Consider the following 18,416-nt stretch of genomic DNA (forward strand, 5'->3'; position numbering starts at 1 on the left):
AAATGCCAAAGAGTTTTGGAAATAAATTTAATTCTCGAACTTACTTTATGAAAGTTTGCTTCGTTGCGTCTGGAACTACCCTACTTCATCAAGCAACTGACCCCTCTGGACTGGTCACTTGATATCGTTTTGTTGATTGCCACGTCTATAGGGTCAGTTGCCTGATGGAATATGGTGGTTCCAGACGCAGCGTAGCCACGTTTCAGATATTGCTGATCATCACTGATTAACGTTACGATGGGAAGCACATCGCTCATGTTTCAATATACTCTACCAAATCTACCAGACATTTAATATAATGTACCCAATTACATTTTGCTTCACTATTTAATAGAATAGACCCACCAACACACCAATTTTCTTAGTTGTGAGCAGAACGTTTTCATTATTCCCCGCCAGTTTGCAACTCAGTCGGGACAACTAATCACAGAAAATCCCCCTATTTAGGACCCAAATTGCCTTATTTTGGGCCAAAATCGCCCTATTTGGGGGGACCAAAATCGCCCTAAATTGGGGCCAAAATCGCCAATATAAGACTCTTTTACAAGATTTTTTAATCCTGTTTATTTAGGTCTGGGGAGTTACAGCGCACTCAGGTTTACCCCTAATATTGGAAAATGTCCGTTTGCAATACGTCAGCTGTGCGGTATGAAGTGTGACGCCAAGGTCATAGAAACAAAATGAAAACATGTGAAGTGTTTTCGCAAATCGCATCATATATTTATTTTCTTGAGTATAAAATATCACCAAATGCTTTATATTACGAAGATGGTGATAAGTATTTACAAAATAATTTACATACAAAATAAATAGCAACGCCTCTTCAGTGACAACATGGGATAAGAACATTTATAGCAAAAGTGAAACATTAAATTACTGACCAGGATGTCACTTGTTTGAAAATGTTGATTTTTAAGCGATTGTAAGGTACTTTAATAAACTAAAACATGCCTTTAGGTCCCGTATTTGAGACAAAATCTAAAATCTAAAAATAATAAATGAAATAAAAACGTATCAAAACGTCGATCTTAATTAGGCGTTTGATTCATACGATTGAAATATTAGTCAGGCTATTGCCATATGTCTGCCGTTTTGTCTAATCATCACATAGTCTTATACCATTTGGTCTACTAGACAGGCTAACGACCACTTAGTCTAATAACCATTTAATCTAATATCCACTTGGTCTAATACCACTTGGTCCAATGACCACGTCTAACACCCATATAACCATTTAGTCTAATAACCAGTTGGTCTAATAATTATATGATGTCATAACCATTTTGACCGATTGCCAAAACAATTGCCACTTGTTTTAATAATTAGTAAAGCAGATATCACAAATAAAATTCATAGAATTCATATATATTGATTAATGCTATAAACATATTGGTTAAAAGTAGTACTGTGCAATAGCCTGCTGATGAATTCCCGGCAGTTGTCCATGGTTGTGTGCTCGGACTGGGTTCTGGGTCTGAAAAATTTAAATATGGAAATTTTAAATTAATTTTCAGATACTGAAATATCAATTCATAATATCACATGCCGTAAAACCTCGTCTACATGCATATAGAGTGCTTCTGATGAAAGCTAAATTAGTCCAGGTGCCATTTTGGAGTTTGAGCAATTAAATTACAGATCCAAGCATATACAAACAAGTATTATTGTAAGACCAATCTATCGTGTTGACATATTTACGCATGTATCGTAATAGCTTTCATCAAAAACAATATATGCTTGTAGACGAGGTTTTACGGTGTTTTGTTATGCTTTAATAGTGCTTTTTGGTCAATATTTATCCTATTCTGCCAAATGAAACATAACTATATCCCAACCATTCAACTATGGCAAAAAGACAGTAACATTTGTTTCAATCTATTTTAGGTTACTACATTTTCCACGTGAATCCTTTTTAAATAAATGCAATCCGCGGAATAAAGGTGAAACAAAACATCAGAAAAATAGTTTAGAGTCTTAACTGAATAAGCTTCCTTAACCTGACTTCAACATTCAACAAAATACGTCATGTTCGATCAGGGATCATTCAAGCTACTGAACCTTTACCAGAATATATTTTTGGAAGGAATGCAGAAAATATTCTACAGCTTCTTACACAGCCAATATTCTCTCACTCAACGGTAACAACAGAATCTAGTACTCACCGGTAACTAGAGGATCTAGTACTTTGTAAGTACTTTCCATCCCGGCAGTCATATGATCATTCACGTGACAATGAAGTAACCAAGTACCCGTTTCCTTTATGTTCATTTGTACCGTAGAAAATACGCCTGAAAATAATAAATTATAAGCACATGAAGGTAAACAACCTTCACTGCAACTAAATTTAGCAGGGCATCGACTGGTGATTGGTCGGATCTGTATTATCTAGAAAAATATAATGTGTAGGGGTTTGTGTGCGTACGGGGTGTGTGTGGTGGGGGTACACTACGAATCAGCCCCACAGTCTGTCCCCGTCAATTCTGTTATATTTTGTGTTTAGAAAATATATACCATAAGCTTTAAAATGGTATATCATTTGACTTCAAATGATATCCAGAAGCGGGGTTATGGTTTGTTGAACTCTGCTCCTTCAACAAAATAGTACCCTTTTTCGGTTCTACATGTGTGTCTTTTTCCACATTGCTGGTAATAAAGTCATAATTGGCGTTCATTTCAAATCATCCCAAAGTCAACGAGGTTCAGGAATGTCCTATCATTGTTAATTGTTGGTTATACATACATTGTAACCCACCACTTGAACAGGATTTAGCCAAAGCAAACAAAGACTGTAGCTATTTAATAATTCTATAGAAATAGGTAGAAGATTATTATCCTCTTCAGCAATAGGATTATTGATTGGTTTAAACGCTATCAAATGAGAAACATGTCGCGCCTAATTGAGGTACCTATGAATACGACCTTCACGCACATTTTACACTGTATCTCAGTATACAATTTGCCGACTTTACGGCTCATTCGTAGTTTACGCTCACATGGGTAACTGTACATGTGCTATGTTTTTGCTTCTTCAGTTTATAAGTTAGGAAACAAATTAAAGACAGTACCAGGGAACAGTTCGACAACATCTATTCGGTGTTGGGTCCATTGCTGGTAGACGACGGGCTGTCCATGGAAATGTACAGTATGGATATCGACTTCTTCACCAATTCCCATTAAATACCACTCCACAGTCTCACCAAGATACATTTCCAAATGTTTTAGATTGTCAAAGACATAACCGTTCATACCTATATGGATATAAAACATAATATTACAATAGGTTACAGGTGAATAAACAATTTGTCACTTTTCACAAGCTTTATTTAAGGCAGAGGTCACGTAAGCAGTCTATAAAGGTCGATATTTTGATGATTTGCCTCGACCTTTCATTAATGAATGTTTGTAACTTTATGAAAATCAATTGTTAAAGTGGTATAGATCAAAGCCTCTATTAATTGTACATACTATGCCGTACCCAGCATAACGGTTAGTATACATGACAGGCCTTAATCTCATAGCAGTGATGTTTCATTAAGTTTTTATTATTCAAAACTTTTAAAGGGCATTTAGACTCAGAATTTCAAATCATTACCGTGCATCAGATTGCTCTCCTCAAAGTCTGGATCTTCTTTGTCGACAAGACTTGGATCTGGAGAAAACTTTTCAATATTCTCATCAAGATACCAACTCTGGTTTTCATCAGTTACACTAAACAATAGCACAAACTCTCTGTCAACATCGGCTCTTTTTCCATCAGATCCCAGAACGCCTTTTCTGCATATGACAAGAGGGCCGATAAGTCCTGAATGTGTGTCTTTCACACGATCAGCGTCAGAGTAATACGCGTACAGAATGCAATTTCTATCCCCTTCGGTTGGGCCAACTTCTGGAGTAACTTGCCACTTGTAGGTGTGTATCTTTCCTGGTTCCACGACTGGATCTCTGGTTTCTCCTGAACTCGAGTCGTATATTAATCCATGCGGATGCATCGAGTAAGGTCTGGATGCCTCGTTTTTGAAAACGACTATTACTTGTTCACCAACCTCTGCATGAATCATAGGTCCAAGAATGCCCAGGCTTTCTGTGATGGACCCTTCATATAGTTGTTGTTCAAATGTTGCATCCGTATATTGTCTAAATGCAGCTTTTTTGTACACACTCCCGATGAATGGACCTTCCCGCTTGACGAAGATGTTCCCAGGGCTTAACATCAAATGAAAAAAGGTTAAATAGAAAATTACGATGATTTACAATTATAGTAGATTCATTTTCAATCTATTGATCACATGGAATCCTTCTTGAAGCTGTATTCGACATATATATTATCACACTCGCGTGAATTCAAAAGCAGCTAGAACGGCGATGCCGACTCTGGAGTCAAAAATTTGACTGCCAAGAGCAACCGTTGGCGGCGCATCGTATTGTGAAACGCGAGAATTAAACGTTTGCAATAATTCTTGGCTTATTCTTGAGTTATTATTTATGTTCATTTTATTTTTATCCAATTCAATTATTTTATTTAAAGGGGTGGGTCAGAAAGTTATGAGGACCATCTTCTACCAATCTTTGTAATCTACAGCGCAGTGTTCCAAATACAGCCCAGGCAAAAAAAAATAGGCATGAACCATGCCCATGAACATGCCAAGATCTTGCAAAGAACATGCCCTATTTTTGATAGCAACGGGCATGAATTTTCGTGAATTATGGAATTTTTGAAGGGTTGTTCATTCTCCACATATGAATATTCATGCCTTTGCGTGCTTTTTTTTGTGTCATGCGTTTGGTCAGAGCCATGACATGTTCAGAGCATGTTCATGGGTAACTCATGGGTATGAATCGCAGTCAATTCTCTCTACTTCCTTGCCCATGGCATGATTTGCATAGCAACTAGTAGCGAATTTTGGGAATACCCATGATATCATTTTTTGCCTGGGAGGTTTATGTCACACTGTTATCGAAAGAATGTTGACGTACCATGTATCTTATGTAATGCAAATAATCCCTGATAACTACTGCGTCTATGATTAGTTAATTAATTATGCGATGTAATCATGTAAGTGACTAATTATTAAAAGACAGCTTCAGAATTTTTAAGCTCAAATAATCAGCCCTACCACCATTGTTTCCATGTTATACTGATTGGCTCAATAAATCATAATAGTCTTCTTGCAACCAATGAGTAGAATTACTCATTAAGAAAATAAACTCTAATCCGAATCATGTTAAATGAGAACTACAACTTCAAATGACTAATTGCATGCCTGAATACGAATAACTTTAGGACATCTTGCATTCGATTATTCAACCAATGGTTTTGTTGTAAGGGGTCAGAGGGTCGTCATTATACATTTTAAGCAAAAATATACGTGCAGATTGCTTACCTTTCTGGTTCCAACAGAGATCGATTGGTAATAGGATCAATCTTATTTGGGCAAAACTCCCAGAATCCTTCGACAGCAGCGATGTAATAAGTCCTGTTTGTGAGAGGCTCTTCGGGTATTTCTTCGCAATCAGAGTCTACTGAATAAAGAGCTTTCATTCCTTCCACGAAATGGTCACCCGTCATACATTCAATAGGCCATGTACCTTCAATGGATTTATAGAAAAAAATGGTACTTGAACTGTGTTAAAGTAGTAGAGAAAAGTAATTATAAAATGCGATATACTTGAATTGTTGTGATTTTCCGTATTCCGTATGCTAACGAAAGGAATTAAACATAACCCGAAAGTGCCTTTCGATTCGATGAGTGCGGGAATAACTCGAGAGCGAAGGCGTTTGTGCTATTATATTAACCAAAACCCAAAACCAAAATCCAAAACCAAAACCCATGTCAAAAGAATATAATTACAAAACATAATTAAATTATTTAGAAGCATTATATTCCAGTTAGTAATTAGAAGCTTTCATCTCAAATAAAAAATGACACATGAACATACCTGATCTCTGTGGAGTCATGCGTACTGTTACCGAATTACCAGGAGTCAAACTGACTGTATCAGTGCGCCGATTATTAAACGTAACTGGATGACCCCGGAAGTAAATTGTATGCTCATCCGTGTCACCTCCTAAGCTGGCTAAATGCCACAACACATCTTGATCAACACAAGTCTGGTCTAGTCCGGGAAGATTGGCGAATGCATATCCATTTATAGCTGCAATATGAAAGTCTTGACAATTTATTGTACCTTATACGGATTTACGAACTTTTACTAGCAATTAATTTTTTATTAAATAGACTATCCGACTAATAATAAAGGGGACGTTTACACTTTTATGAGCTGAATTAGGTAAACAGCAGTTGATCAAAACACTCACAATGCATTTTGTTGGATTCTAAGAAATCTTCATCATCCAAAGCATCATCTGGGTTTAGATTCGTGAACAACTCGATATTTTCATTTATATACCAACTCCGATTTTCATCCAAAATCATTAGCAATAGGTGAAAGTCGGAAACCTCGTTCTTCTGTAGGTTAAAAAATAAATGACATTTTTTCTTTATCTCTTCATGAAAAAACAAACAAACTTGACATTAAACATTTGATTGTATATATACTTCAGTTAGGCCCTATTCCACAACCTTAAGGGGGCACTACACCCCTGCCCAATTTTATGCCTATTTTTGCATTTTTTCTCAAAAATTATAGGGCATTGGTGACAAGTAAGATATGTATATTATAGGGGCAAGGACTACAACTACTGCACTGGAAATTTTATTTCAGCACAGAAAACAGTTGTGGAGTTATAGTCAAAAGTGAGGGAAACCCAATATTTGATCAATAAATCAATAACTGCTTGACTTGAGTTGCTAAATTTTCAGTGCAGTAGTTGTAGTCCTTGCCCCTATAATATGAATATCTTACTTGTCACCAATGCGCTATAATTTTTGAGAAAAATATAAAAATAGGCACAAAATTGGCCAGGTGTAGTACCCCCTGAATTCAGTCTTTATAATTAACGTATCCACATAGTCTACAAAGCTTAAGAATATTCAGAAAAGATCTAGCACTGAGAACTATTATAGAGATGATCTAGCACTGAGAATTATCTTTGTACATTGTCCAAGTCAGATGGTATATGTGACCAGAGGCTCCAGGGCTCAGATCCATGGCAGATAATAGGACTGCATGGGTTACCCAAATTTTGTTGTTAAAAACGTTTTATACCCTTTATATACCCTTTATATAGCCCGACATTTAAACGTTTTCTGACAACCTTTTATTAGCTTTTAGCGAATGATGTCGAAAACGTTTTGTTTTTGCTGGGAAGAAACAATGTCAAATTCATCCAACTACCTGCATGCACCAATATGTTTGCTATAGGAGCCCAGTTTCTTTCTTTTTTGAGTTACTAAATTACAAACCCTCGTAATTCTGCCACATCTCTTATGTTTCCTTGTTGCCTGCTTCTTTTGATATTGGGTCCTGATCCATGCCGCTTGCCGCTGAGCGGCGCGACGCACACGCAATGCAGACAAACGGGAACAATCAAGGCGTATCATTGGCTGATACACCATGTTACTTGGCGCAGCGGCAAGCGGCATAACAGTATGCAGTATGACAAGGACAGTATGACGCGCGCATTAACCATCATTGTGGGTTTCTCATAATGATGAACCATACACTCATAGAAATGACTTGTTCGCCTTGTTGGCGCAATTCAAAAGGAGTAAGTTTGGACCACTCAAAAATAGTGTAAAAGTTGCCAAAACAAAATTCATTTTAGTTATCCGAACTTTAAAAATACTGCAAAAGCTTAAAAAGTTCCGTCAACTAATCAACTTTGTTGGCATTACTTAAAAAGTGGATGTAAGTCGTTGCGTCAACTTTTTAAGTAATGCCAACTTCTGAATTCAAGTTCAGGGAACTTAGAAAAATAAACAAGGTTCAAAGAACCAATTAGTTGAGTTATTGTAACTCAACATGTAAGTTGATGTAAGTCGTTCATATTAAGTTACTGGTACTTATTGTTTTGAGTTATTCCAATTTGGTACTTTGTTACTTAATTCACGTAATTGGATCATTTTCTGCACAATTAGCAGTATTCAAATATTTAATTTTGTAATCAGTGCAAAATTTTGTATACTATAGCACACCTCTAGAAAATTATGCTAACCTAGGCTAGTTTCATTTTCTTTTCTGAGTTGTAACAACTCTAAATAAAGTAAGTGCAAATGAGTGCGACCAACATAATGATATCGAGTCAGCGTTACTCAAAATTGTACGCGTTGGCATTACTCGGAAAGTGGACGCAACGACTTACATCAACTTACTGAGTAATGCCAACGAACAATTTCTATGAGTGTAGATGTATAAAAACCGTCTGATGACGTTATCAATATTTTGGCAGTGTAAAGCCGTTTTGTCATGGTCGCTTGCTCGGCGACAACATGTATAAGAGCAGATTTATCTGTTGAACCTGTCAATTTGCGCTCCTAAATGTAATTTATGTGATTCATTCGATATTAAATACGGCAAATTGTATTTGAAAAGGCTTGGATAACATTTACAATTGGTTAGTATCTTAGAGAGAGAGTTATGGTCGACCAAGCGTTAGTTTTTAGTCTTAGGGTGGTAGTAGGGTTATTTTTGTAAGGGTAAAGGTCAGGACTTGGGTCAGAGCTCAGATACACAAATCGATTGATCCTAAATACAGTAAACACGAAGTTAAAACAATCATCTCAAATATTTCCCTATACATACATCCCTAAACTTCTTACTACTTACCTGCCTCCCAGCATCATTCAGCGTTCCCTGACTACAAATAACCAATTGTCCAACAAGACCCGAATACACATCTCGTTCGGGATCCACAGCGGAATAATAGACCCACGTTAGACAGTCATCTTTGGGGTTTATTGGTCCGTAGTTTTCGGGTACTATCCATCGGTATGTGTATTCACTCCCTGGTGGGACCGAGTCGTCCGCTTTGTCTGCACCTATAAATGGCGAATAAAATATCGCAAATTCTAGTTTGTAATTGTTTATATTTTTTACAACAAAATCAGTTTGAATCCAGGAAGCATCCAGTTACACGTGCCATCGTTAGGTCGCTCTCAGCAGATAATATGCATCTTTTTTTGCCAGAGATATCGACAATTGATACGAAGAAAAGATTTAAGTAATATTAAAAATGATCTTACCATTTGTTCCGTCATTGTAGCCAGATCCTTCATTAGCTTTATCATACAGTACACCATGTGCTTGAATGCTATAATTCCTACTTGCGTCATTGTAAAACGTAACCAATATTTCATCACCGACTTCAGCTCGAATGATCGGACCAAGGAACCCAAGATGCTCTTCTTCTTGGCCTCGTACTACTTTTGTGGAGAAAGTATTGTCGGTGTATTCGACGAATACCGCCTTCTTGTAAGAGCCGCCGATACGTTGTTGGTTGTCTATGAAGTATGGGTATCCTGGGCTTTACGAAAGAAATTTAAACAAATATAATAGAATTATAGTGTGGAAAAGTAATACATAGAATAAATTACTTTGGGAAATTTGGTGTACTGGGCTTTACGAAAGAAATTTAAACAAATATAATAGAATTATAGTGTGGAAAAGTAATACATAGAATAAATTACTTTGGGAAATTTGGTGTACTAGCTCCTGGTTCAATTCCCGGTAAGTCAAATATAATAAAATCATTTTTTGCTCTCTCCATTACTCCATTGTTATAAGAATTTTGAGTAACGCTAACTCGATATCATTATGTTGGTCGCACTCATTTATTTATAACAGCAAGAATTGACAACACCCAAGGAAGTTATAACAAACATGTAGAAGCAATAATATAGCATTATTGTTGTTATTAACATTTATAAAAGACAGGATCGGTGGCTCAGCGGTAAAGCCTTCGACACATAATCGACAGAAAGCCCATGTTTTATATAGGTTTTGATCATCTACCACGCGGTGTGTTGTGAACTTGGAGAAGGTGTTACTTTGAATACCTCATCCAACATGTGTGTATTAATGGGAAGACCTGATAATTTCAATCTACTTTCAATCTAAGAGGAGCTGCCCTTGATGAAGGAACTGATTATAATGTCAGTTGCAGCGGAACTTGTGCTGGCATCTTTAGTATTACGATGAAGCGCACATAATTTCTTGATTTTGATTTGCTCCGGTTTGAAAACCCTTAACAACCTAAGAAAGTGTCATGTGAAACTCACATCAGTTTGAAGTTCATTTGAACACCAGGTCGGGTTGGCATGGTTGGGAAAGTTAGGGTTTAGCATCCTACAGTTTTCAAAAACTGACTGCGAGCTCTTCTGCATGGCTCCTCTGTACACGGGAACAGCGCCACAACGAAGGACGGAATTCTCTTATTTCTCACTCTAAATGCGCCACGGGGAGAGAGCGGAAGTATGATTGTAATGTAGATGTTACCTTTTGAATCAGACTTTGATTCACCAATAGGGAATTATTACCACCAGAAGCGAGAATTTTAACCACATGAGCCACGTTATTCACTTTAACTTTAAATTTTCATTCTTATTTATCATGACTTGTATTAATCCTGCGAAGAGGAACAATGTAAACACTATTTACCTATCTGGATCGGTAAGCGACGTTTGATCAAATCCATCCACACCACTAGGCGCATAATACCATATCACCTCCTCAGCTTTGATGTAATATTGCCATGTATTTGTAATGGAGGTCTCCAGCACATACGCAACATTATCGCAATCTTTTCGGACAGTGTAAAGTGCTTGTGTTCCAGCTAATATCGTAACGGATAAATCAAGTCGGACATTGTGTTATTTGAAAATACATGTTGTTAATGAAAAATACTCGTTGCTTTATTTTGATCAGGTTTTTTTGGTGTAAAATAAGAAAGAAAAAGGTAAAAAAATACAATAAAAAGAAACAACAGAAAACCAAGGATTCTACTCCTAAAATGGCCAGCTATGCCATTTATGCGTTGCAACAACCGCTATAGTTTCGAAATTTCTTTTACTAACAGATTGTTATTGATGGCTTCAAAACCCACCCAGAGCCAGCCCAGTGATTGGACTTGATTTCTTTTGTTCCAGAACATGGTAAGCCGCCGATGCGCCGGCGGTCGACAGCCGTTAGGGTTTTGAAGTATTTCCTAACTGTTGCTAGACACATGCACCAGGTTTACAATATTGGTAAATGACATGCATAATACCAAAATTCTACCAAATTAATGTCCGCCCGTTTGAACAATACAAAGCTTTTGCGGAGACACACATTAAGCCAAGATGTTTGTCATCTGAGCAAAGTTAGATTAAGTATAATGGTTGTTTCATTACCAAGTCTATGTGTGAAGACCTCTGACGTCAATAACCATGTGCCAGGATTGTTAGCATCCATTTCGCCTGAGAGAAAATAGGCCGGAGAAGTACTGAAAGCATCACGACGGTTACCACGGATGTTCTGAAAATGGAAATTTTATCAAACGTAATACAGATGCTTAATTGGCACATTGCATGATATTTTGGACGACAATGGGTTCTGCGACGGAATAATATCAATTACCACGACCGTTCGCCAAAAGTTACCGTTCTCAAAACAACGCAGAACCATACCTCTTTTGGTCCATTAATCTTCGAAACCTTTTAGTGACTACGAGCCCGAGTTGATAAACCCAAAGGATTGAATGACGTTGAAAATCTTACCAGTATGTTCCCATGGAAATATAATGTGTGTAAATCCGTTTCTGTTCCTAAGCTGAATATATGCCAGGCTATACGATCTCCCAGACACAATTCGAGACCAGGAAGGTTGCCAAATACATAGCCGTTTATACTGTGCATCAAATTACTGTCGTAAAAATCTTCGTCCTCTAATTCGAGAGAAAAGTGTCAGCAAATAAATTATTAAGTAAGTAAATAAGTGAAATTAACAGTGAAGATAGTGAGGTTTTGATAATATTACATCCAAAATAAAAATTAGCTTCCCGTTCGCGACTGAAATGATAATTAAATTAAAAACCTCGTATCCTTTGTAGTTCTTTATTTTGAAACTGTTTTGAAAAAGTCTCACCATTTAAAGAAATAAATTTACATTTGATTTAGTAGAAATGAACCGACCAAATTATCAAAGAATGCTAAATTCACATTATAAGATTTGTCTTACATAAAGCGCATTAATAAAAATAAGTCTTCCAGTAATTGACCATTTCGGTAATTCCCGAATTGCGTTCGTCATCGTGGATGTTGGATGCGCACGTGGCTACTGCGAAATTCAACATGCGCATTCGCGATGCAGTGACGATCTGCGCATCGACTTGCAGCGGATTCTGGTAAAGTACCAAAAAGGTCAATTATGAAATGCAACTATGACCCTTACCTGGATCCACGCTGTCTGGCTCCGTGCAGTAGTCTTTAATATTCCTATCGATGTAGTGGCTAATATTTTCATCTATGACAGTAACTAATAAAACAATATCTCTATCAACATCCTGTCGCTTCCCAGTGTCGTCAAGAATACCTGAAACAGAAGCAAAATAGTTCATATACACACATCACAAAAGTAAATATCCTTTTTTGGAATACAATACCTCAAAATTTAAATTGCCAAAAGACGGACATATCCTGTGTATAATTTTGGTTCATTTTTATGGACACATTTTCAAGATATGACCAAGCTTATAAATCTTGTACAAAATGAAACCTCCAATCAACATCAACACCTCTCTGGGGTTCATTCTATTCTGGGTAAAGGGGCGTTTACTCCTTCCCGGTAAAAATCATGCACATGGACGGAAATACGCCTCACTGTCTTTGTTGACATGGAACATCGCATCTCTCCATCAAGTGGCTGCAGCAACAACCTCTACAAAATACACACCACCTGCGCCCTCCAGATCTGAAAGCACTGCTACCAAAAGCCATGTGTAGCCCATTATTTGCAGTCAGTCAAAAGAGCTACCCGCTCCATCCAGCTCATGTCCATGCCTTACCACGCTCTAACAGGTCAGTTTCTAGAACTTTATCTACTGGCAGGACCTTCATCCACACTGCAGTTCACGTTTGGAATAGCCTATCAGATGGAGTAGTCAGAGACATATCTGACAACGGTGCACAATCCTTTAACAACAGTTAAAGTGCATAAGCATCTTATAACTCGTGTCTTATGCTTAAGGCGACACGATCTTTTGTTGGTCGAAGCAACCAAAATGTCTAAATCAATATATTATTGAAAATAACACTTTGATATTTTGCAAAAGGTCATTCTACAAATTATATACTTTGAAAACTTGCTTGATTTATTGTTGTTAATGAGTTATGTACGTTTTACAAAGTGTTGTTGTTTCAGCCCTCTTTACAACATAACTCAAGAACCACAGGACCTACAAAATATATCTGCGATATTTGAATTCTTCTACACGCTCGCTATGAACATGATGAAATGATCAATGCAATTTTGCCAAAACTCACTACCATTCGCAAGATGCTGTGAACTACCAATTGCAACAGTTTAAAATAGTTGCTAAAGTAACTGTACCCCTTTACTCTTGTTGTTCCTAAGCTTATTATAGTTTTCCCATTCTTATATTTTTCTTAATAATAAATCAATAATACTATGAATGAATTCGCTGAAATGCGTGCGTACTTTACACTTTACGAGGGTATTTGCGTATCATGCGCATTTGTAGATTGAATCGTGTGAAGCAGTATTTCTTTACCTGGTCTGCAAATGATTGAAGCACCAACAACCCCCGTGTTTGTGTCATGTGCCGTTAGTACGTGACTATGATAAGGCCATGCGATACAGTTAGACTCTTCATCAGTAGGTCCTGATATGTCTTCAACACGCCATTCATAAGTGTGATTGGAACCAGGGTCTATGCTGTCATCAACTTTGTCTTTGGCTGATGTACCATCAGCATATTTGGCACCTGTATAGAAACAATGTTTAAAACAGCCAGGTAGGCTGTAAATGATATGTACTAAAAAAAACAAAAAAAAAAACGAAAACAAAACCCAAAACGGTGGCAATTGTTGACATCATTGGCAATACCAAATCAAACACATCTTAACATTTATTCAAGATGTCTTTGAGCACTGCCTTTAAATTGCGTGTCAATTGCAGCTAGTGGATGAAAAAGACTTGGCGGTCAGTTTGGCAAAAAATATAATTCATTTGGTAATGTTAACGCACCTGTCCTGGACACGATGGTCTTTACTCTTGAGAGGAGATTTCTGATGAAGACATGGGCTTTGAAGACATCTTTTTCACTAACCTTCAGATATTTTGTCATACAGCATTCCATGCGTGTGTAGTGAGTAGTAGGGCATTGAAGCCATATTCTTGAACAGAATCTTTATAGTGTCTCCCACTTCGCCATATATGATGGGTCCAAGTAGTCCATGAGACTCTGGGGTCGGAACTCGTGTCTGAAAGGTCTCGTCTGTGTAGCCGAAGTATGACGATTTCCTGTATTTCTTGCCTATACGATCTGGTCCGTTGATCAGGTATTTGCCTTCTATGCTGTGATTTTATGAGAAGGAAATAAGAAGTTAGGATATTGGTGCAAGTATTGGGTAAATATGATAACAGATAAGTAGCATAACCCATTATTTCTGCTATGGCGACCTTTGCAAAAAAAAACAAAAACAAAACAAAGGAGTTTTATGTATTTTTTAATTATAAAGAAATATATGAAATCTAACTTTTGGTAGGGTTAAGTGCGGTCATGAGGATGTCAACCGTGTGCGCCGTGCCTTTATCATGTTTATTCGCAGATCCTGGAAACCTACTTTATTGCAGGGAGAACTTATGAAATGGATATGGTGCAGTAGACCTGGCACTTTCACAGTACAGGGAATTCGGTGAGAGCAAAATAAAAAATGTGTGAAGGAGGGACCGTTTGGACCTAAATTAGGAGCATTGGGTCAGAAAATGATATTTTTTTTAAATGTGATCTTTCGGTGAGAGCCAAAACAGTCCCATAGAAGCCTCGAACATTGAATTTCTAGTTCTAAATAGTTTCAAATGGCTTTGTTAATGAGCAGCAAAAGTTGTTGTTGAAAATTGAAAAATAAGGGCTGCGACAAACCGAACGCATAAAATGGGTCTTTGTGCGACAAACTATGGGATCTTTGGGGCAGCGATGCTGAAAAGGTTGGTTTTAACAGCCCTACCTATTATGTGTCACCATTAAAGTAGGCTTAGTGCATTGGAGTGCCCCTGGGCATACTATTTATGTTAAAATGTTACCACCAAGGAGCTTATATAGAAAGGAGAGGAAATAGATTACATAACGCCTATTGTTCCTTTGTGCCAATTGGAGTTCCGGACACGCTATTCATCGAGAGGTACCTTTTGTTCGAGACAAAGGGCTTCCGCCATTAAATCGGTAACTGACCTGACAGCGTATTAATGCTATAATAGGCAGGCTACTGTCAATAAGTGATGAAATGAAAGTCACGTGAAAGCACCTATACAAACGAGAGATACCTTTTGTACTAGTCCACCCCAAGGGTGTGCGTGAGTTGTCGCATGCACACAAAACAGAGGTTCACCTAACAATACAAACCTATTGGAGCGCCCAAATTGGTTTTCTGAGAGATATTGGCTTTGGGACTCGATGGCTTCAACACATCACTTAGGTTTGCCTACTCCATAGAGTTGTACACATTTTTGATTTCGCATGTATAATGACCTGTTTACAACTCTATGGAGAATGCAAACTTCTCACTGATGTGTTGAAGTCATCGAGTCCCACAGCCAATATCTCTCAGAAATGTTGTCCAAGGACATATTTTCAACATACCTGAAGTTGATGGTGGTGGATCAAAATGTCTGACATTGGTATTCAAGAGGGTCAAAATGTACAAAATATGTACAATTGGGGTCTTGCATGGGTAATATCTCAGCTAAAAGTATTCTAATAGGATCAATATTGGATAAGAGTAATGTCCTACCAAAGGGCTCTGACTGGCAAAAAAAATGGACATTAAAATTTATTTTCTACGCGACAATATCCTGTCCTATAATCACCAATAATATTATTGATGGCTAAGAAAAAAGGGCTACTTTCCGACATTGGCTAAAGCGAATTCTGGTAGTTTCTTATCCCATAGGAACCAATGGTAAATAATAAAAAAATATTCGGCGACTTTTCACTTATTTGACCAACCATTTGGGCTGGAATTTTTGGCAACCCTGGCATGTGAATCTCACCTACCAATTTCTGGTGACACGATGTTTTGTCATGTAAAACCACTTTATTAATTGCAAATTTTAAACACTAAATATAAGTACAAAATGCGAAGCCTGGTACTATTTAATATTATTGCAATGTAAAACCAGAAAAATTCGACCTTGACACACGCAAATTGTCCTTAAAGTGAATTTATTATTATAGAATATAAATATCAATGTTAAATAATCTCTCCCAATAAACAACCCAATAGCCTAAACCCCTTTGAATAATTGGTTGTTAAAGCCGGGTTTTCCCAACCCAATAACGATGCGTAAATAGCAAATCGTTCATGACTGATCTTGCTATAGGCTAAAGCGCGGCATGCAGGTAATGCACCAACTAGAGAGATATCGGCAACTATAGAACAATAGTCCAAGGTGCCAAAGTGTTGCTTGAACATGCTTCTATAGGTGTATTTGGTCTATAATAATGTACATTGTGCTCATTAAAAGCCAGTTTGCCGAACCTCGAAATTCTCATTAATTAGATACCCGTTCAAGTTCAAAATAAAACTGGTGTCTAGCTTTAATGACAGTTAACACACCAGGAAAATTTACCGAATTACACGTGTAGCTTGCGAACAACATGGTACCTGGCCGTATCCTTTTGTATTACGCTTTAGGCTTATACAATTAAAAAATCTACAGCTAACAATGACAGTTTGCGTAACTCATACAGTGCTTAGAGCATCGGACACGTATCCCGAAGGTCTCGGGTTCAAATCTCTACACAAATCGGAATGACCTTTTACCTTCGCGTTTATTATGCTAACAAATTTTGTATAGCATAATATGCGAGCGGTGTGCGATTTTTTCCTGCCCTTGGTATTTCTGCATGTACATCGCATCGTATGTATATGTCACTGTGCCTAATTTACACGTTTCTGATGAACGTTTTTGTTTTTTGGATGCATATATACATTATTATTGTAACAAGTTTAAAGGTATATTGAGTTTTATCTTCTGATCAATCCAGCAAAGTTCAAGGGTCGATATAAAAAGATTTTTATACAAAATAGTTAGGCTAATCAGTTCTATCAAATGATCAACACACACAAGTCAATTTGACTAATAAAGATCATACTTATTTCATGAAACATTATGAAGAAATCGTTCTGCATTTTTATTTTAATGTTAATCATGGTTTCGAAATTATGCGCAAGAATTACACTATTACGTAACTACCTGTAAAACAAAAATGTAAACGTGTTATAAACGTGAATTGGTTTTGGTCACAACGTTTTAATAATATTTAAATGTTCACTTTTGGCTTTTGAAGGTTTATAAACACATTCTTGTTTTTTCAAATAAATTATAGAAATGTAATGTGATATATTTTGATGAATTGTTGAGTGTGTTGGTTTAGCAAATCACTAATTGATTGTCCTAATTAATCAATGAAATAATAAAAACTAAATTAGCACATTTACTTACCTTCCTTCTGTTACATCATTCCCGGTAATCACATTCATATTAGTCGGTGCATAGTCCCATTCCACATCTTCAGCGGCAAGGTAATATCTCCTCACAATCCCCGATTGACAAGAATGAAATAATAAAAATAATCCAAAAATCCTTAACATGGTAATTTTGCTTAAGTTATTCAAAATGGCCATTTTAGCGAGAGGTATAATTACAAGTATGACCCGCCACCACGTCGGATAGTCACTGACTCCTATTGTAACAGGTATTGTGTATTTATATAACAATTCCTGTTTGATTATGAGTGATGAAACTTTGGTCGTTTTTGCTTCACGTGATCGCAAACTAAAGGCGCACTATAGCTTTCAGATATTTTTTCAAAATTTTTATTTGTGATGGCTAAATATCCATTTTTCTGTTCTACTGAGAACCCTTGAATGGTTCTTTATTAAGGGTCATTAAAAGTTCGCCAAGCTTAAGGTTCTATATAAAGAACCATTTTCTTGGCTAAAGAACATTTTCTTTCTTCAAAGACCCCACGGAGAGCCATAAAAACGTCTTTAGCCAAGTAGATGGTTCTTGTAGACGTTAAACTTAAGAAACTCTTAATAACCCTTTAAGGGTTTCCTGTGGAATATAGTAAAAAAAAATCTACCCAAAGAAATGGTTTTGTAGAACCAACAACGGTTCACAATGCTTTTCACTTTTTTTAAAATTTGCGATAAGTCCTTGAAATAATTAATTAGAATGTCCCTAGGCCTATTGAAACCTTTAAGGTGCTTTATAGAACTTTTAAAGGTCCTTTA

General features: G+C 36.9%; 1 protein-coding gene across 1 annotated transcript; it reads right to left on the minus strand.

Annotated features, from left to right (window-relative positions):
- Positions 1-693: 693 nt before the first annotated feature.
- LOC140150882 (hephaestin-like protein) lies at positions 694-17,870 on the minus strand. The gene is made up of 16 exons (XM_072173041.1): positions 17,623-17,870; positions 14,225-14,472; positions 13,667-13,879; positions 12,328-12,468; positions 11,655-11,821; positions 11,289-11,412; positions 10,558-10,732; positions 9,144-9,424; positions 8,728-8,939; positions 6,317-6,467; positions 5,938-6,153; positions 5,382-5,586; positions 3,593-4,203; positions 3,066-3,248; positions 2,163-2,288; positions 694-1,474 (listed from the first exon to the last, which is right to left on the minus strand). Exons 1-16 carry the CDS (start codon positions 17,802-17,804, stop codon positions 1,338-1,340), a joined length of 3,372 nt encoding a protein of 1,123 aa, XP_072029142.1. The 5' UTR covers positions 17,805-17,870; the 3' UTR covers positions 694-1,337.
- Between the last annotated feature and the right edge of the window lie 546 nt (positions 17,871-18,416).

This window comes from Amphiura filiformis, chromosome 4, assembly GCF_039555335.1.
Source record: "Amphiura filiformis chromosome 4, Afil_fr2py, whole genome shotgun sequence".
Lineage (NCBI taxonomy): Eukaryota > Metazoa > Echinodermata > Ophiuroidea > Amphilepidida > Amphiuridae > Amphiura > Amphiura filiformis.

Coding starts and splice junctions, on each gene's coding strand:
- LOC140150882 (XM_072173041.1), bottom strand. CDS start 17,804: ATGGCCATTTTGAATAACTTAAGCAAAATTACCATGTTAAGGATTTTT. Junction 13,880..14,224: donor GTATGACAAAATATCTGAAG/GTTAGTGAAAAA, acceptor GTTTCTATACAG/GTGCCAAATATGCTGATGGT. Junction 11,822..12,327: donor GCCAGACAGCGTGGATCCAG/GTAAGGGTCATA, acceptor CTCTCGAATTAG/AGGACGAAGATTTTTACGAC.